General features: G+C 38.9%; 1 protein-coding gene across 1 annotated transcript in view; it reads right to left on the minus strand.

The window, feature by feature from the left end:
* Window positions 1-21,661, minus strand: part of DEF6 (DEF6 guanine nucleotide exchange factor) — a gene marked incomplete at its 5' end in the record, with an annotated part of 56,476 nt that overhangs the window by 4,149 nt on the left and 30,666 nt on the right. The window contains 6 exons of the mRNA XM_081325365.1: window positions 2,770-2,968; window positions 4,035-4,201; window positions 6,249-6,547; window positions 7,244-7,352; window positions 11,276-11,422; window positions 13,422-13,649. Coding sequence (XP_081181491.1) covers window positions 2,770-2,968; window positions 4,035-4,201; window positions 6,249-6,547; window positions 7,244-7,352; window positions 11,276-11,422; window positions 13,422-13,649 — 1,149 coding nt within the window. The remainder of the gene's footprint in view (window positions 1-2,769; window positions 2,969-4,034; window positions 4,202-6,248; window positions 6,548-7,243; window positions 7,353-11,275; window positions 11,423-13,421; window positions 13,650-21,661) is intronic.

A 21,661-nucleotide genomic window follows, 5' to 3' on the forward strand; every position in this document is an offset into this window, starting at 1 on the left:
TCATGAAGCAGAGGTGTTATATGGGAGTATCGGGGAGCTCCCATCACTACCCGTGCAACCGCATTCTGCACCAGCTGAAGCCTCCGGGTGGTTTTCAAGGGCAGCCCCATTGCAGTAGTCTATACGGGAGGTAACGAGTGCGTGGGTGACTGTACGTAGGGCATCTCGGTCCAGAAAGGGGCGCAATTGGTATATTAGGCGAATCTGGGCAAATGCCCCCCTAGCTACGACTCCAATATGATCTTCAAAACTGAGTCGTGAATCTAGGAGGACGCCCAGATTGCGTGCTCTATCAACGGGAGGTAACATCTCTTCTCCTATAATCAAAGATGGAACCTCTTGGACTAAACGAGATGACGGTATGTAAAGCCACTCAGTCTTGGCCGGGTTGAGCCGAAGCCTGTTCTTTCCCATCCAAATCTGTACCGCTTCCAGGCAACGGGACATCACATCGAGGGCATCACTGGGTTGGTTCAGGGTGGAGATGAAAAGCTGGGTATCATCACCATATTGATGATACTTCACCCCGAAGCCACAGATGATCTCTCCCAGCGGCTTCATATAGATGTTGAACAGGAGGGGCGAGAGCACCGACCCCTGAGGCACTCCACAACTAAGGGGCCTAGGGCTTGACCTCTGCCCCCCTGCTAACACCGTCTGCGAACGGCCCGAGAGGTAGGAGTAGAACCACTATATTAGTATAGCCCTGTTTCAATAAAGTATAGTTCTGATCGTCCTGTGGAGTGTGGGTCTCATCTGGGTCTCTCTTGAAGGGCTGACACTAGATCAGATTACCCATTTTGGATCAGCATTAGGGAAAATCTAATCTTCTGCCTCAATTTGCAGCCACATTTACAGTATCTGTAAGTTATGCTTAGCTACAGTTCTTTAATTCTATGCAGCAGACACTAAGGAAAATGCAAAGAAATCTGAAACTATTCTTGAATGGAATAATGCAATATTTTCAAATGATGGGCACAATTTCCCAGTTTCATGCTTTGTAAGCCCTGAAACATAAACGTTAGAATTAAAATGACTTTTAAATAATTATTTTCAATTTTAAAGACTAAATGGCCAAACCTGTTTAAGAGGATGCTTTTTTTTAGATTTTTGATTTCTTGAGATCTTGGCATATTATTATTTTTATTTTTAAAAAAACAGAATAACAGGTTAGTGCATGCCATCTAGTGGCATAATACTGTCAATTCATAGTGAGATTAAAGTAAAATCACCTTCCACGATTAGGGCTCAACTCCTGATGATTAACATGAACACATCCATGCATATTTCTTGGCCTAATGGGAGGCAGTTTGACTGTAACCTTTTTCTGGAACATTTGTTTCTGAGTTCTCAGTTTATCCCTTGCCCCTCTCAAAAAAAACCCTGCACTTTAAAGTATTTATTTACACAAATAAATAAAAATATTTGTAGTAATGGTACTTGATACTTGAAAGTACCAAGGAAGTAGTGGATTCCATGAAGTGTAGCTAGAAAAATAGCAGCATTTAGTAGATTTGTAAGCATTGATTCCAATAGTTTCACTAAATCAATTCAATGAATGGTATCAATCTTACTGAATCAATTCAAACTTCTACAACAATACTTTTAAAATGCAGATTTTTCAATATATGAATCAACGATCATTTTGACTGACAACTAAATCAATGTGACAACTACTTAAAAAGTTTGGTTTTGAAATTCCTATAGTGGAGGTATGCATCTGAGATCATCTTTTCTATAGTGTATTTACTCTCTGCCTGGGGACTCTTTAGCTTAGATTGGATAAATTAATTGACAGTAAATGAATGCTTAAATATAAAAATAATAATAAAATAACATATTTTAAAATAAAATAAAATATTTAAATATTTTTAAAAATAAATACTATTTATTATATAGAAGAGGAAGTAATCTTGCTTTAAGTAGGCCTTTTGGTCCTTTTAATAATATAATAAAACCAGCAACAGCATTTGTAAGATCACTCAGATTTATACTTTACAAGTGTACAATCTAAGAGTATTTTGATATCGGTGGTAATCTCATTTTTTTCAATATTGAGCAAAGTTTTTTTAAATGGAAATGCTAGCTACAGCAATATATAATGACATGGAAGGTCTGCCTTTATTTGTTTGTTTTCTACACATCCCATCTCACCTAAATGACTCTGGATGGCTTACAGCATGTAATAAAATCACATAAATATATGAATAAAAGCACAAATTAAAAACAGAATTAATACTTCCAAATAGAGGTTAATACTTCCAAATAGAGATGAAGATCAATTTACAAAATTCAAAAGTCTAGGAGGTTAACCAAAGGAATGGGAGTGTCCTTAGGCCACCAGCCACCCCTAAGACTGCACCATACTTTTAGACCCCACATGCTTATTGGCAAAGCTACATCTTAACACTCTTCTGGAAAATCAGAAGAGTTGAGGCTCGCCTCAACGCTGGGAATAACATGTTTCATAGGGCAGGGCTCCCCGTCCCCTGGGTCATGGATCAGTACCGGTCCGTGTCCTGTTAGGAACCAGGCCACACAGCTGGAGATGAGCTATGGGCGAGTGAAACTGTGTGTGTAGGTTGATCTAGGTTGCATGCTCCTTCCCCCCCCCCCAGTCCGTGGAAAAATTGCCTTCAACGAAAGCGGTCCCTGGTGTCAATAAGGTTGGCGATTGCTGCCAAAGGGTATGAAATAGAGGATAACAACCCTTGGCATTAATAAAAACTCTTCAAGAGAGGAAAAAACAGGCACAGCTCCAGTGCTTACCATAACATCTTGGTCCATCCTTTCCCTATTAAATCTGACTTCTTCTAGCTGCAGTTTAGTTTCTTCCAGAAACTTGCTCTTGTTTTCCATCTCTTGCTTGAGAGCCAGTTTTTCATGTTGAGCCTTGATAATATATTCTTCCTGTTCTTCCTTCAATTTCATCAACTGCTTCAGTTTTTCCTCCTCCTCTGCCAGCAATCTTAACAAAATTACACAGGATTTAATTCCTTCTCATTCTGTGAGTGATTTAGCGTCAAAAGTTTGGATTAGTCCTATGATTCACAAGCAACCCGTAACACTATGAAAGAAATTAGTAATTCTGCTCTGCAAAAGGAACAGATTGTCTCCTCTCTGGGAACTGTCTTGGTGGAGCAGTGGGCTAATGCCTCCTTAAGTAACACCAGCTGCCTGCAATTAGTGCAGGTTCGCATCCCACCAGGCTCAAGGTTGACTCAGCCTTCCATCCTTCCGAGGTAGGTAAAATGAGGACCCAGATTGTTGGGGGCAATAAGCTGACTTTGTAATAATGCCGCTTGGTAAGGGGCGAAAGCCCTAATAAGCAGGCATATACATAGAATGAAGGCTATTGCTAAGCACATTGATTTGTGCTTTAAATTGTAAGCCGCCCTGAGTCTTCGGAGAAGGGCGGGATATAAATGGGATTAAAAAAAAACAACAACTGTCACTTATGGCATCATGAAGTGAGGGAAAAGGAATTTGCTGAGAATTCTCATTTTAAGGAATTCACCCCTGCTTCTTCTCTCCTCTGGTCTTTCTCTGTATCACCTTGCGCCATTTCTATTCTACTTATTTCAAATGAGCAGCTTCTCTGTGGTGGTAGATACCCATGTTTACACCCTAGCATTTGAGAGATGCCCGTGTTTTAGCACTCCTGATGACCCACCTTTTCATTCAGGCTTTTCCTGTGAAAAGTAGCTTACTCTCTTCTTATGTTTTTCTTACATATCTTTTACACTTACTGTTTTTTTATTCATTACCATCTCATTTGCTAATATTTCAATGTTTTTCCTTCACTTTAATTATGTATATAACTATACATAATTGTCTACTGCCTTTGAGATATTTCAAAGTAGGAATGTTGTAAAAAATAGACTCAGTACAGAAATATTCAGAATTATGTCATTAAAATCATTTGACTTTTCTTATTCGTCTTTCTTAGTAACCCAGTTCCCCCCAGAAGTCACAATATATCAATGCTTTTAGAACTATGCGGGAAAGCAAATCTAGGCATTCAGAAATGCTACCTGGCCTGTTCATATCTCAGAGCCTCTTCATCTTGACGAGCTTTAATCTCCTGCTGCAGGGCATCTTGGAGTCGTTGCTGCATGTCTTCCAGTTCTGCGATGCGCTTGCGCTGACGTTCTGCCTCTGCCTCCTTCAGAACCATCTCTGCTTGCATGGAAGCCCGAGCCTTGCAGGTGGGTAAAGTAAATGCAGTGAGGAGCCAGAATATATCCCTGCTAACAGCAGGGGGCAGTTACTTAAATGCAGCCTTGTCCTCAGCAGTAGCTGAAGTTGGTCGCTGGTAAAGTCTCTGGTTTTATCTGGACATCAACTATTTTATTATTTTCCATATGTAGCCCCCCCCATTAACCTTTTAGATTATTAGATTATAACGATGGGTGGAGACGATGAGAAGGCAGATATAAGTTACTAATGATGATACGTATATAAAAAAATATAAACAGGTCATGATTCCAAATATATCATTTGGTGCAAAACTTATTGAAATGTTATGACTTATAAACCATTTTGATTTTAAAAAGGAATTGTGCTATCAAGTCCATGTTAACTCTTAAAGATTATGTTAGTTACATCTTCCGCAGGAATTGTTTTAGAACTGTTATAAGACAATTAAGTCATTGAAATCAGTAAAAGTGTTCAAACAAACCATTAAAAACAGCAACTGATAAGATCATAAGAACGCTCAGGTGAATAAGTAGGTTTCTAAAACTGAGTGTAAACACTCCACAGTGGGGCACAACTTAAAATCTATTGGAAGTTTATTCTACAAGAGAACGGCCACCTATACTCGACAGCTGATTCAATATTAGCATTCAGGAGAACCATTAGCAGGATTTCTTCTTACAGTGAAAAGGCCTAAGAAACCTACATGGAAATTAGGGGTTCCTTAATATAATATTTTCACGATCTGTTTAGGCCTAACAAACAACAATACATCCTTGAAAATGATTGAGCAGCAAATCAGCTACTAGCGCACAATGTTCAGTTTTTGGTGCCCAGTAAGACACTCTGCTGAGTCGCAGATTTCTGTTATAGCTGCAACCTCTTTAAAGCCACAAGGCAAACCCATATATTGCCCTTTGCAGTAACTGAATTTGGACTTCTTGTGGCAAAGTTTTCTTTGTCCAAGAGAATCTTTAATAGTAAGACTGTTCAAAGCTGATGGAAGATGCTCTTATTCATTGAGGTTCCTGGAACCTCCAGTGTTAAAGCTGAATCTATATGCCTATTTGTGCAAAACAGGTAAATCACTCAATCCTAGAACAAAGAACCTTAATTAATTGTTAGATTTATAGCACACTTTTCCTCTGGAAGATCAACAGAGCTTATATTGCATTATTTCCTCCGTTTTTTTTGTTTCCCAAACCAGCAATCCTGTGTGGTAGGTTGAATGAGAGCAAGTGACTTCTTAGTCCCACATGTAGACCGCTAGGCTATGCTGGCGTTTAAGACTTTTGCATTACCTTTTTTTGGCAGACAGAGGTCACTGTTATCCTAAATTGGATGGCATGATTGTTTAGAGTCTTCTACAAATTCAACATTCTTTTCTGCTACTGTTCATTTCATACAGAGGCAGAGTACTACCTGATGCACTAAAAATTAGAGCTTTGTCTGCATTAAAAAGGTCAAGAATATGCCACAAATAACAAGAAGTAGAAAGCTCATGGCAGGCCCTAATTTATACTGAACTTATTCATGAAGGCAAGCAGTTTACCTTGTTATTAAGAAGCTTGTTACAACCTGTACAATATAACCCATAAATATTTAGTCTGCTTCCTTAGGCCTACCTACATAAGAAACTGACTGAGGTTGTATATCCTCCTTCAACACATTCTGTGTGGTCATACAACTTATTTGCCCATTACTTCCCCCCCCCCCCGTTTACTCTTGATCTGTTTAATCTGCCCTTAGCTATTTAGGGATATCATTAAGAAAACCATGCTTAGAGTTATTAGGCAATGAAATGATGATGCTCAACTTTAGTTAAGTGAGGAAAACTTGCATTACTTTCTGCATTTCAAATAGATGGATTCTAACTGAACCAGAAAGTTTACTCTAAACGCCCCAAAAACTTGTTTTACATGAAAAGAAGCCAAGGAGCGGAGCAAACCATTCAAAAATGGCATCAGATTTGAATCATTTCTATTGCACTGATTGATATAGTATCTTTAACAGGCTCTGGCTCTCCCAGGGTCTGCTTTGAGCGTGCACACCTGCTCTGCTTCCTGAAGCTGAATTTCCAACATCTTCTGCATCTCCTCGTGTTGCTGCTGGCGCCGTTGCTCTTCTTCATGGAGTAAAAGTTCTGCTTGCTTCTGAGCCTCTTTGAGCAGCTCCAGTTCCTGCAGCTTGCGCTCCTTTTCTTCCTGCAGCTGCTTCAGGCGTTGCATCTCCTCTTCCTTGGCAGCCTTCTTTCGTTCTCGCTGCTCCCGCTGCTCCCTCCTCTTCTGCTTTAAGTCCTTGTGCAGAGACTTCTTACCTTCTGCTTGGAGACGGATCGCCATCTGGATGGCTGCCGAGGGAACAGAAGCGTCAGTAGGCCCCAACCCTTTGCTCTCTTAGTCAGAGAGCCACAAGAAGGAGCCCCTTTTCCCTCAGGATATAAAATCAGTCAATCACAAGTGTTAGATCAGTAGGCTGCAACTTGCCAAAACAAGATTCCAGAGCAGCAAAAGTGCCAGCTGTGAACAGACAAGCTTACACAACTCAGTGTAGTTTGGGAAACATTTCTTTTCTTTTACTTTTAGTTCCATTATTATTTTTATTGTTTTAACTGTTTTCAATAGAATGGATGTAATTTTGTTTAAATGATTTTGCCATTCTACTGTGGAACAGTCTTCCCAAGGAAACTTGTATTTCAAATTGGGACAACCGCCCTGCCCCCCACTTCATGCTTGTTTAATTTGGGGTCTCCACAGGGATCTCTATAAAGATCACCAAAAGAACATGGTTAAAAGAACCTGCATTCAAATCCGAAACTAGTTCCAGCATTGACATTAAATCTAAAGCACAGATGCTTTTTAACCTTTAGTAAGAATACTAGCAATCTGATTTAGTTCAGTCATGCGCTACAAGAAGATGGCCAGTCCATAAAGAAATCTGCATAAAAAAATGACAGACTTGCTGTTAAACAGTTCAACCTTTTCCTCTCAGATCATCTCAATAGAAACCGTGATGCAGCAATGCAAAGCACTATGAGAATACTCACCCAGGGTCCACTCCTGCCTTTGCTTGGTATCTGAGGCGCTCATTTCATAGGTTCGTGAAGATGTTTTCACACAAAACATGCAACGTTTCCCATCTTTATCAGGCAAAATCTTTGAATCAGAAAAGAAGAGAAATTTAAAAGTTAGCTATAATCTCAAGCGCAACAGTGGAGACTTCATTATTAATAAGCACAAAATCTGTTGCTTCCAACCTAGTTGAAGATGGCCCCCTTTTCCTATGTCATCTCCCAAGTTAGGAGCCACCAGATTCCTATTACAATTTTACAGACAGGCTACATAAATAGCTTTTTTTTAGCTCATTGAGACAACATTAAGCATATTAATATAACCATATTAATCTCCCAATGATTGAAGTGATATTCTTACCTATCACAGGAGTAGAATAATTGGGAAAACCTTACAAAACCTTAGACGTTAAATTCTTCTTTGAATCCTCTTTTTTTTCTAATGGAAAATTTGCCCCTCACTTCTCCACCTTTACATAAATAGAACCGAATCCATATTCAAATCCTAATTCTTCTCAAACTCTTAATTCTAGCCAGAATATGTGAAAGACATCACAAAGACAATAATAATGCTGATAAGCAAATAATTTCTTCAGAACTGAGTTATGCAAAAATGCAAAATAGTTTTAAGAATTTGGGGGCGGGGGATAGCCATATTGGTTTCTTATTGTACACAGTAAGGCAGGTGACCTAGGCAGAAATGTTCAAGAATGGTTTCCTAGAAAATAGGGACTGAAATATTTTTAAATAAGAGCAAAGATGTAACATTTAGAAGTCATTCAAAGAGAAGCATCCCTAATTAACTTGAGCATAAATAAGGGGAGGAAGTGCAACACAATCAGACTTCCAAGATTTTTTTATTATAACCAATCTCAATAAAAGTAGTTTTAACCTTGTGAGGTTTAAGGCTGACAGTTATAGCAAAACAATTGAGATCCTTGTGGCACCTCAAAATTAGTGAACTTATAATGGCATCTGTTATTCAATCTATTCAGTTCAGTTGACCTGAACTCCAATCTATAAACTGTATTAAAAGCTTCCTATACTTTTTAGTTACTTTTTGAATTTTTTTTTTAAATTCCATTTATATCCCGCCCTTCTCCGAAGACTCAGGGCAGCTTACAAGCTTAGCAGTAGCCTTCATTCTATGTATATGCCTGCTTATTAGGGCTTTCACACACCCCCAAGCGGCATTATTACAAAGTCAGTTTATTGCCCCCAACAATCTGGGTCCTCATTTTACCTACCTCGGAAGGATGGAAGGCTGAGTCAACCTTGAGCCTGGTGGGATGCGAACCTGCACTAATTGCAGGCAGCTGGTGTTACTTAAGGAGGCATTAGCCCACTGCTCCACCAATTTTGAGATATTTCTTCCATCCTTGAACAGAACTGTACATTTTTTTAGAAGTGCTTTTTTCCTTTATTTTTAAAATAAAATATATCTTTTTCTTCCCATGCGAAACAATTTCTAGGGAAGCTATGTTATTCATGCCTTAGTTACGTCTTATAATTGTAAATGGTATAAAATGCAATAACTAGACTGGTGTCCAAGCTAACAGGGCAGGATTGATCACATAATTTATACACTGTCCAGTGATAGAAGCTAGAAGCTCACAACAATCAGAAATATATTGTCATTTATTCTCTGAGAACAATATTGACTGTGTAAATATTAATATTTGCCAACTGTTATTATCCATCTAACTGGTATTTGAGTTTCCAGAATATAAAGTGCATCTCCTTGGGAATTCTATTTAGACTTCTGATTCTAGATTTAAGAAATTTGTAAATAAATGATTTTATGGACAGAACTTTAAAAGGCAATTATTTTAGTATATGTTTGATTTGTTTGATTAGAATTACTTATGCCTTGAATATCTTCAGCTTGTACACTATTTGGGATATGTAAGGATCACTAGGAATATTAATATTCCTTCCAGTCATGATGCCACCACAGAAATAATTCTGTGTTCCATGATTGTAATGGGCTGAAGGAATAACCCTGAGGAGAAGGAAGAGCAGCAACCAAGAAAACAGTCAGATTAAAGAAATGAGAGTCTGAAGCAGAAATGTAATTTGAAAAAAGTCTCCGGGGGGGGGGGGGGCGAGGCATATTCAGACTTGCAAAATTCTGTTATCTTTTTATTTTCTTTATATATTTATTTCCTGTCTATTATTTTTATAAATAACTCAAGTCAGTGAACACCTACAATATTTCTCTTATTTTCTCCAAAACAAAAATCTTGTGAGGTGGGTTGGGTAAGAGAGTGTGTCTGGCCCCACTGTTTTCATGCCTAAGGTGGGACTAGAACTCTCCTCTCCTGGCTTCTAGCCTGATGTCTTAACCACAAGACCAATCTGGTTCTCATTATAACTACCTTATAATAAAAGTAGCATTAGCATTCATAATTTGGTTTCTTAGTCTGGTCTACCTCGAAGGGCTGACAATAATTTTGGAATCAGAAGTAGCCCAATTGCCTGTTGAGCATGTCATCTTGTACTACTTCTCTTTTAAGAGATAGGGAATGTCAGAAATCTGCCTCTTGGTTTTGTGAATACTAGAGCATGTTCCCCACTCCAGTGCATTAAATTTCTGCAGTCACCTTCCCTCCAGTGAGGTAGTGGAATTAATTTGAAGGATGTTTTCTTTGGTTCTTGCCTCCTCTGCCTTATTTATTGGGGGCTTCTTTGTGTTGGTAAGCCAGGAACTTTAGTTGTTGCTTTTCTATCTATATTCCATCTAAATAACTGCTAAGCTTGTAAGCCGCCCTGAGTCTTCAGAGAAGGGTGGGATATAAATGGAATTAAAATAAAATAAATAAATAAAATTGTTGGGGTATGGTCTGGGGAATGAAAGGATAAAAATAATCTGTCTGAAATTTCCATGTTCATTGTGGACCAAGTAAAGGCTATAATGGCTTGCCTCTCTTCTGGGTCCTGGGCCATCACAGCAGGATTTGCTGGATGTGTTCATATCATTCCAGTTCTACTGCCTCTCAACCCATGTTTCCTACTGGGTTCATCTTCGGTACAAAAAATGCATTGAATTTCTATCCTTTTTTTGGAGAAAACAAGCAAACTGCCTCTTTTCTGCTGTTTTTTTTTGCCAGTGGTGGGGCAAGCTCATTAGAGGCTGAATCAATATTCACAGTAGATAATACACAATTCTTTTTCAACTGGTAGGAGTCCCTGTGGATTTTACACCATTAGTTGTTGCTTACTATAGGAGGTGGTGCTCATGTCCATTCAAGGGCTATTGTGCCAGCACTGTCCAAAGACATTTCCATGGTCATGTGGCCAGCATGACATCACTGAGTGCTATCTTCTTACCTAAGTGGTACCTATTTATCTACTTGTATTTGCATGCTTTCGAACTACTAGGTTGGCAGGAGCTAGGACAAGGATGGGAGCTCACTCTTATCATGCAAGGCTCGAATCTCAAACCTGGACTGTTGGCTTTCCAGCGAACAAACCCAGCATCTTAACCACTGAGCCAAGGCCAAGTGGTATACATTTACATACTCTGTACATGTTGATGTAATTAATAATCTAGATTTTGGGCTTGAGTCATTACTAGTACCTCTGCTGATGGGAAAAGGGGGTCACTACTTATTTTTTTCTCTTTCAGTAAAAGCAATTTCTATTTGGAGTAGAGTGGAAGAAAGCTGCTGTGGGGAGAAAGTTTGCGCTGTTTAGGGAACAAAACGTTTTCTATTTTTTAAAACTCTTGAAAATATAAATCTTGTACTTTTTAGAAATGTAAAACTAGTGGAAATTTACATTTTGGCTTTTACATATTGTATTGTCTTCAAGATCTGAGGATACCTGGAGAGCATCACATTTTAAAACCTGGCTTAAAGTTGGAAGAAAAAACGCCACTCCTCAGGAACCAATTATTTCCTGGCATCAGGCTAACATACATTACTAATCTCTTAATAAAACAACATACTAGTGACGATTTCATAAAAGGCCAACATGCTCTTTGTGCAACAAAAAATATCCAATTACCTCCACACATGAATTTCTGTCCAAACAAATGCTCCCTTTCTTTTCTTTACGTTCTTCACTCACATAATATGAGAGATCACTAGGCTTCAGGGTAAACCATCGCTCACACCAGTTCCTTCTTAGTTGGCCTTTCTTCCACAGATAGCCCTACAGTAGGAATGAAGAGGAAAAGCAGGCACACCATAATCAAAGATTTATACAAAAGCTCTTTACAAAAGACCATTTAACAAAAATATATGTCACAAAAAGAGGCCAAATCACATTCAGGCCAAATCCACAGTATGGGCTGGCTGCGAACTATGCAATTTGACCCATTACCAAGCAACTATGTGGATACTATGCATCACATGTCAATGCAGGGCTTCTAAAGTAGTGCTTGTCCTATTCCACTGAGAAGCAAAACCCTTTAGTGGCAAATTGGATTGCAAAGAATTGAGCTGGTTCCACATTTGAATATTCCTCTTTGTTAACCATTCTGCATGAATAGAAAATCAACACATTTGGCTGAAAGGTAAAACCAACCCCCACCTACTCACCTAGATTAATTTCCTTATGTTCTGACTTTTTATATAGAGGGCTATTCAGAACAGAGATCCGTCACTTGTAGCCCAAATTGTTTCAGTCTGTTCCACCACTTTATTTTTCTGTACAAGTAAGAACAGCCTATTTAACTATGTTTAAGATATTTCAGCATACTGTATGTTGGAATAGAACAGCAAACCATCTAGGCAATCAATAGCTTATAATAGTTCTGAAGTGATAAATGAAAGTGGAGAAAAAGAAAATATCACCACCACATGAGATTTTGTGCTGCAGTCTTTGTTGCTTCTGTATGTGCCATAGACTGATTCTCCTCCACCCTGGTTTGCTCCTACTCATATGATCTGTGGCTGTCAGGAATACTGACTCGCTTTCCTTCCTCTTTGTGCAGAGATGCTGGCAGCAAGGTGGAGGGTTGGCTATCTCAATCATCCCCAAATTAAAACCCTCAAATCAAAACTCAAAATCCACACCCTTTCATTTCAAGAATGGGGATGGTCTTAAGGGTTCAGTTACATGCACCAGATAAGCATTTTTGAGAACAGGAGCGGGAACAAATGCAAAGCAGAACCCAGCTATGAACAAACTTTATTTCCTGACTGTGAGCCAAACAGGAACATGTAACAGTGCTGTATCATGCCATTTAACTACTGGCACAATGGGGGAAGTCTGTATATGGCTAATTGAACAGTCAAGAGTGCTTTCTGATGCAATAACGGTCACAAACGAAGAGTGTTCTCTTGCAAGCCAGCTCTGTCCTTCTCTTCCTTGTGATTTTTTTCCTGCTGGTAAAGATGTAGGAGACTGCACATAATCAAGGAAGATTCACTGGTCTCTAACCAAGTAGGAGTTTTCACTTTTCTTTTACAGATAATTCTCAACTTAGAACCACAATTGGGTCCCCAAATTTCTGTTGCTAAGGGACACCTATGCCCCCATTTTACATCCTTCCTTGCCACAGATGTTCAGTGAATCCCTGTGATTTTTAAGTTAGTTAAGTGAATCTGGATTCCCCACTGACTTTGCTTTTCAGAAGGTCACAAGAGGGGATCACATGAACCTGGGACACAGCAAACATCATAAATATGAGTCAGTTGCCAAGTGCCTGAATGTTGATCATGTGATCATGGGGATGCTGAAACAGTCATAAGTGTGAAAACAGTCATAAATCACTTTTTTTAGTGCCGTTGTAACTTGGAACAGCCATTAAACAAACTGTTGTAAATCAAGGACTATCTGCACTTGCCAATATTTTTCTCCTCTCATTACTGTCATAAATTAGATAATATTTTCCACCTAATTAATCCAGTTGATATTGTTATTCGATGGATAACCAGAATGCCCAGCAAATGCTCTCCTTGACAAGACAGCAAGGATTTTCCTAAAGAGAAAAAAGCTGCCACCAGATCATAATTTCTCATAATCCCAGCCAGACGCTTAACCGAAGCACATGGACATGAGATAGCTTGGTGTCTCATTTTAAATCTCATAACACAGGAAATAAAGTAGTCATAATTGATTTAGTGCCTTCAGTGGCCTTACTCTTAACTTTTCACCTATTTTTTAATCTTTTTTAAAAAAAGCCAATTGAGAGATAATTCTTTACCTGTTTGAGCACATCTCCAATGATCTCTTGGTAAACCTCTTCAATGGCCATGCTAATGGCCTCACGCTCAAGTCCACGTAGTAATCGGCCAGAGTTCACCAAATCAAGAAATTGCCAAACTGTTAAACCATTCTGTTGCTGGGTCTCTTGGGAAAGATAGTCATCTAATTCCCCACTATTAAACTCAATGCTCATAGCTGTACATATCTTCTTCAAGAGGTATTCCACCTGAAAAAAAAGAGTGACATCAGGGTAAAACAACAGCCAAACATCCCACCTCTGGAACAATGTCGTCCTTTTACATTCATGTAGACTTTCTCTTTCTAAAGTGACATGGGACATGGGCAGGCTAAAATAATATAATGGTTAAGGTGTTGATCTGGCAAGAGGGAAATCAGGTTCAAAACCACTCTCAGATACTTCACTGGGTGTCAAGCTCAAAGTAACAGTATTATCAGCACATACGGTAATCAAGAAAGGAAGATTTACAGTCTTTTTTTTTTAATTGAAAAGTTTTATCATACATTTTATCTTTAACAAACCCCCCTACCCCTCCCCTATCCCTCCCTCCTTACCCCTCCCCCCCTCCCCCCCCCGACTTCCCAGAGCTAAGTACAAGGTATAAAAAACAAAAAAAAAGAATCATAAACAACCATATGCTAACAACCGTAAACTCTAAAATCTATCACTCTCTAGCTCATATAGGATAACTACAAACACTATTAATATAAAATATATAAAAAAAGAAAAAAAAAAGAGAAAAGAAGGGAAGACTTATTCAAATGCTACATGAAACTTTTTAGTCCCATATTTGTTCTGGATATACTCAATCCATTTTCTCCACTCCATAATATAGCGTTCTTGCGAATGATCTTTCAAATAGGCCGATATCTTTGCCATCTCTGCCAGGTCAGAAACCTTTAAAGTCCATTCTCCTATAGTCGGCAGTTCCTCCTTCTTCCAATACTGACCTATTAAGAGTCTTGCTGCCGTAATTAAATTCAACATCAACTTAGTGTCCACAACTGTAGCATCTGTAATTATTCCCAACAAAAAAAGTTGCGGACAAAACTTTATCCTCTGTTTAAAAATCTTCTGCATGTTCCACCAGACTTTTATCCAAAAAACCTTAACCTTTTTACAAGTCCACCATATGTGAAAATATGTTACGTCTTCGTCACCGCACCTCCAACATTTAGGCTGATAATTCGGATACATACTTGCAAGCTTTTTAGGATCTAAATGCCATCTATAAAACATTTTGTAAAAATTCTCTCTTAGATTTTGAGCTTGTGTAAATTTTACGTTCCTCACCCAAATCCTTTCCCACGTATCCATTGTAACAACTTCTTGGATATTTTGGGCCCATTTAATCATACAATCTTTAACAAGCTCTGTTTCTGAGTCAATTTCTATCAATGCAAGATATATCCGTTTGATATGTGCGGGGCCCTGATTTCTAATTTGTTTTATCAAATTTTCATCAGTCATTGTAAAACCAATTTTCTGGTCTTCTTTCCACCTGGCCCGTAGCTGAGTATATTGAAACCAATTTTGAACAACCTTCTCTTCTCGCAAGAGGCTATATGATTTCAAACTCCAGACATTTCTTTCCAAGCTCAGAATCTCCTTGTACGTAGTCACATCATGTTTGAAACCAGCATGTATATCTTCTATTGCGTGTTTTGGAATTGCCCACAGTGGTATTTTACAATCTAGCTTATGTCTATACTTCTTCCAAACTCTCAACAATGCCTGTCTTAGAATATGCACTCTAAACACATTGTCTACCTTCTTGTCATACAACAAATATGCATGCCAGCCAAACAACAAATCGTGGCCCTCAAGATTTAATAATCTCTCTTGTGTCAAATTAATCCAATCACTTATTCCTACTAATGCAGCAGCTTCATAATATAGTTTAAGATTGGGCATTTTAAGACCACCTCTCTCACGAGTATCCTGCATAATCTTAAGTTTAACTCGTGGCCTTTTCCCTGCCCAAACAAATTTATTGATACCTCGCTGCCATTCCTCCAAATTAGAATCTTTCTTAAGAATCGGTATCATTTGAAATAAAAATAGAAATTTAGGCAGGACGTTCATTTTCACTGCTGTGATCCGTCCCAACAAGGACAATTGCAATTTTTCCCAACTCTCCAATTCTTTTTGAATTTTCCCCCATAGTTTTTCATAATTATTTTTATATAACTTTGTATTAGAGGGTGACAAAAGCACCCCCAAATATTTTACCTTTTTAACAATCTCAAATCCAGTTAATCCTTCTAAGAGAGCCTTTTGCGAAACTGTCATATTTTTGGCCAGAATTTTGGTTTTCTGTATATTAACTTTAAATCCAGAAACCTTCCCGTATTGTGTTATTATCTCCATCAGGTCCACAACAGAGTTCTCTGGCTGGGTCACTGTAACAACCAGATCATCTGCGAATGCTCTCAATCTATAATCCTGATCTCTAATTTGTATACCCTTAATTTTTTCCGAATTCCGTATTTTAACCAATAATATCTCTAATGTTAATACAAATAACAAGGGCGATAACGGACACCCTTGCCTTGTGCCCTTCTCAATATTACATGCTTCTGTCAGACTATTATTAACTATAATTCGGGCAGCTTGTTTTTGATATAATGCCCTAATCGGTTGTAAAAAATTTTCCCCAAAATCCATTTTGTCTAAAACTTTCATCAAAAATTGCCAATTCAATTGATCAAAAGCTTTTTCAGCATCTAGAAAGATTAGCGCCGCAGGGATCTGGTTGTTCCTTTCCAAAAACTCTAACACATCAACTATATGCCTCACATTATTTTTCATTTGCCTACCACTAATAAACCCCGTTTGGTCCCCATGAATCACCTGTTGCAGAACCCTCATCAGTCTATTAGCCAACACCTTAGCAAATATCTTGTAATCTGTATTTAAAAGCGATATCGGTCTATAATTTTTAACTTGAGTAGCATCTTGGTCTTCCTTCAGAATCAAGGAAATAAAAGCTGTTCTCCAAGACGGTGGCACCTTTCCCCCCCTCTGGATTGTCTGGAACAGTTCCTTTAACGGTTTCATCATCTCTAATTGTAAATTTTTATAATAAGCCGCAGACAAACCATCCGTACCTGGTGCTTTATCCATCTTCAATTCCTTAATTGCTGTAAAAATTTCTTCTTCTGTAATTAATTGATTAATCCCCTCTTTTTGTACTTGCGTAAGAACCGGGATGCTAGCATTCTCCAAATATATATCAATGTCTTTTTCATTAATCTTCTCCTTAGCATATAATTTAGAATAAAAATCCACAAAAGCATCTTTAATAAGGTCCTGTTGAAACACAACCCTTCCTTTATGCTCAATTTTGTCTATATTAGAAGCCCTTTGCTTTTTCCTCAATCTATAAGCTAACCATCTACCTGGTTTGTTGGCGTTGCAAAAGGTATTATGCCTGGCAAACCGCAAATTGGTTGCCACTTGGTCAGCCATTAATTTATCAAATTGTCCTCTTAACAGTTTAATAGCCTCCTTAATCTTCACATCCTCTGAATTCAAAATCAAAGCCTTTTCTTTTTCCTTTATTTCATTCTCCAGTTCTTTCCTCCTAGCTTCCACAGCACGTCTATGTTTATTATTCATATATATCAACACCCCTCTCATATAGGCCTTACTAGCATCCCAAACCATGTCCATAGAGGTGCCCTTATTCATATTAATTTCAAAAAAATCCTTCATCCGCTGTTTGCATTCTTCCACATTTCTGATTTCTAAACAAATTCTCATTTACGCGCCACGAGCGCCTATCTCTATTCTCCTTATCAATCTCTAGCCAAACTGGGCTGTGATCAGAAATAGTTCTTGCACAAATCTTCACCTTCTTAGTCCTTAAAAAAAATCATTAGTCAACAAAATAAAATCAATCCTAGAAAAAGATTGATGTCTGTCAGAAAAAAAAGTATAATCCTTTTCCTGCAAATGTCTCTCGCGCCAAATATCTCGCAGTTCCAAGTCATCCTTCATTTCAAAAAAGGATTTAGGCAGTCTAGCATGACTTGGGACGCGCTTAGAAGCTCCAGCCTTGTCCATCTGTACATCCAAAACACCATTCCAATCCCCCATAAAAATAAAAGATTTATAATCCAACTGGGTAAGCTTTGTATGAAGTAAACTAAAAAAGTCAGCTTGTTGTTGATTAGGAGCATATAATCCAACTAAAAGCGTCTTTTTACCTTCTAGCAGCAGCTCTATCATAACGTATCTTCCATGCTTATCTGCTTCAATTAAGTCTGCTGTTAAAGCACTTTTAACATAAACAACCACTCCATTTTTCTTATTCATTGCAGAAGCAACAAATTGCGTACCCAGCCTTGAGTTCGATAAATACTTTTGATCCACAACCCTAATATGCGTTTCTTGCAAACATATAACATCTATCTTGAATTGTTTTAAATATTGAAAAACTTTCTTCCTCTTCTGTGGTGAATTTAGTCCATTAACGTTCCAAGTTAAAAATTTAGTTGCCATGCATATCATCCCAAAGCTCTTGGAGCACTGCTTTGATAGGACTATCTTTTTTAGGCCGTGCTCCTCCCACTGCTTGGCTGTAAGTACGTTGTGGAAGTTCCATAGACTTCTGCTGATCTTGTTCTTTTGTTTTTTTTGATCGTTTTAAAGCAGCACGCGTCACCCTCTGCTCTCTAGGATCATCCAAAGAAGTTGTAGCTTGATCTCCTCCAGCACCGTTCTCCTCTGTCTGTCCATCTTCAGCCTCTTGATGTTCTCCTTCTCCAGATCCCTTTCCAGCTTCCAGAAGTGATAATGGGGTTGCTTTTAAAACGTTATTGTAAAAATCACGCGCCTGCATCACAGTAGCCAGACGGTACCTTTTACCTTCATGCATCACCATCAACCCAACTGGAATCTCCCATCTGAACCTTATATCTCGTTGCTTGAGCTCTTGCACAAGAAATGTAAAATCCTTCCTCCTCCTTAAAATCTTTGGAGGGATTTCTTTTAGAACCAAAACTTCTTGATCAGCAATCACAACTTTAGAATCATAGGCAGCTTGTATAACTTCATCTCTAATTTCCCTCTTTGCAAAATAAACCACCACATCTCTAGGCAGCTTTCTCTGTCTAGCAATCCATGAATTCACACGAAACACTTTATCCATGCCTCCCTTTATTTCAGATGCTGGCTGATTCAATACCACTTCCAGAGCCTCAGAAATCAGCTGCTTTAAATCTTCCTTAATATTCTCTTTTAAGCCTCTGATTCTAACAGCAAACTGCATCTGCTAATATTGAGCAAGACTCAATTCTCTGTCCATTTTGTCTCTTAAATCTTCATTCTCCAATACTTTTGCTTCTAATATGGCATTCTTTTGAGTCAAATCTTCCACTTTTTCATCCAGATCTTCCACACATTCAGCCACTTTATGCACTGAAGACAAAATGTCTACCTTCATCACACTGAACTTCTGTTCCATCCTCTCTTCCATTCTCTCCTCCAATTTCTCCAATTTCTCCTCCATCTGTGCAAATTTATCACCCATTGATTCCAAAATTACCTGGGCATGTTTTTCAAGAGCATCTTGTAAATCCTTCGGTGTCAATACATCAGGAGGATGCAACGCCTGCAATGATGATTGTTGCACCGGAGAAGATCCAGCACTCCGAAGAGTTTCTGGGGGAGGTTTAGCCGCCATCTTTTACTTTCACTTGTGACGCACTTTCACTTTAAGTTTAAAAAGTCCATCAAGCTCGAGAGTAAAATATAATAATCCTCTTCACCTTTTCCTCTTGTACCGCTCTGCCTGCTCCATAGTCCTTCCTTCAGGCAGGGGTGGTCGCAAACGCCTGGCTCTGCTCCAAGAAATCCGGAGCAGAGACGCTGACCAGCTGGGAGCGACCCAGGCTACGGGGGAGTTCGATCCTTCAGCCGCCCAAGCTACAAGCTCAGGCGGCCCCGGAGAACTCGACCCCTACCTGGGGCCTCACCCCCTCCTCTTCTCCCGAGGAGGGGGCTTCAAATTCACCCGAACAGCTGATCGGCGCTGTTTCGGGTGAAAATTACTCAGCTGAGCCGCGGGCAGCCCGGGAAGGCTGTCTCCGGCGCCGCGCAGCCACCGGAAGTCCGATTTACAGTCTTTTTAATGGCATAAAATCAAGAAAATGGGTTAAGTTACAGAGGGTTGAAAATTAAATACGTATGTATACCAGCCTACATTTAGAATTTGAATTAGAATTCTTTATTGGCAAAGTGTGATTCGAGATAAATTCACACACAAGGAATTTGTCTCCAAAGCATAAACTCTCATTGTATATACAAGCAACAAGTGATAAATCATGATCATAATCATCACAAAATGCATTCATCGTAAGATACAACACTCAGTGATAGTTAAAGGATACTAAATAAGCAATCAACATAAATCATACTAGAACACTACATAAAACAATTAGTATAAATTGTAAGATACAAGCAACAAAGTTATAGTCATAAGAAGATAAGGAAATAGCTAATAGGAAAGATAGGAAGGATAATAGTAATATAGCCCTATTAGGTAGTTTGACAGTGTTGTGGGAATTAGTTGTTTAGCAGAGTGATGGCATGGGGGATTACAGATTGGAATTGGAATATTCTTTATTGGCCAAGTGTGATTGGACACACAAGGAACTTACCTCACTTAATAGATAGCCCTCACTTAACATTCATTCAGCAACTATTCAAATGTACGACTGAACATTCAACAAGAGCTGAACAAATGGTACTTACACCTGGTCCTGGAAGTTACAACTGTTACAGCAGTTCTGTTGTAACATGATCAAAATATGGGTGAATGGCAGATGCTCGCATTTACAACCATAGGTGCATTTCAACTCTCCTCACAAATCCCACTCTTAGCAACTGTGAATTGTGTGTGTTTGGTATCTCCCCTTCTTCCTCCCCCCCCCCACAACCCACTACAAGTATCTATTCTGCATCTGCTCATGTTTGGTTTACTTTTGGAAATGGACAAAAAACGTAGACATGTAGAAATATGTGAGTGGTGCGGGGAAGCTACCAATCTAAAATAGATGTTGTTGCTTCAGGTATCTTGGAGTACATATCTTGGAGAAGGCACAGACTGAATGCCATATTTTGGTTGCGGAAAGGAGAGCACTGATAGGCCTAGTCAACTTCAGAATAGTCTGCAGGGAATGAGAAATGGAAGCAGTGATATGCGGAAGTGCCTTAAAAGTTCAGGCTTTTTTTGCCACTTGGTATTAATCCTACCCACTGATTTAGAAAGGTCACATGCACACTGGAAGCCAGTGCTGACAGCTAAAAAGCTAGAAAAATCCAAATCCTGCTCTTGTGGCCTTAAGAGTTTACTCAAGCACTAAGGAAGTCATGTGATTACTTCTCTTTTCCTTCTTTGAAGTGGCAGGTGCAGCCTACAACAGCAGACTACACAGATTGCACAAAGCTCCCTTTACTTTTGGCTGGGCTTCTTTTCCAGGCCAGTCCATCATTGGGAGAATGATTCCATATACAGCATACAAAGGCACCACAGAGCTACTGTACGTTCTTTACAATTTTCTCCCTTTCCAAATAGTACTGTACTGCTTGGGCTTTAACGTCTTGCCTTATCCAGTAGATCAGTATTGTGAATTTCAACAACTTTAAGATGTATGGACTTCAACTCCCAGAACTCTCTAGCTAGCATGCTGGCTGAAGATTTCTGGGAGTTGAATCCATACATCTTAAGTTGCAGAGGTTGAGAAACACCGATAGAACAATTTTCCAAATATATACAGCATAAAAACTGAATCACAGCACTGAAAGAAACCATAGAGACCCTTTGCTCAGTGCAGGATCCATCACAGCATCTCTGACAGATGACCAGGCTATGTTTAAAGGTCTCTAGTGAAGCACAATTCACCACTTCATGAGGCAGTCTGTTCCACTGGCTAACAATTCATACAGTCAGGAAATTCTTTCTAATGTCTACCAACTTGTAATTTTAAGCACTGGTTCTGGATCCAACTGGATCCATTTCCTCTTTTGTGTGATAATATTTAAGATATTTGAAGAATGCTACAGTTTTAGCTTTCCTTTTTGTAGGTTACTTATTCCTAGTCCCTTTAACTATTCTTCATAGTGTTTGCTTTCCAGACTCTTTATCATCATGATAGACTTCCTTTAAATACGTCACTGTCCTTTCTTGGACTACGTACCCACAACTGAACACA

Source organism: Vipera berus, assembly GCF_964194415.1.
Source record: "Vipera berus genome assembly, chromosome: 3".
NCBI classification, from domain to species: domain Eukaryota; kingdom Metazoa; phylum Chordata; class Lepidosauria; order Squamata; family Viperidae; genus Vipera; species Vipera berus.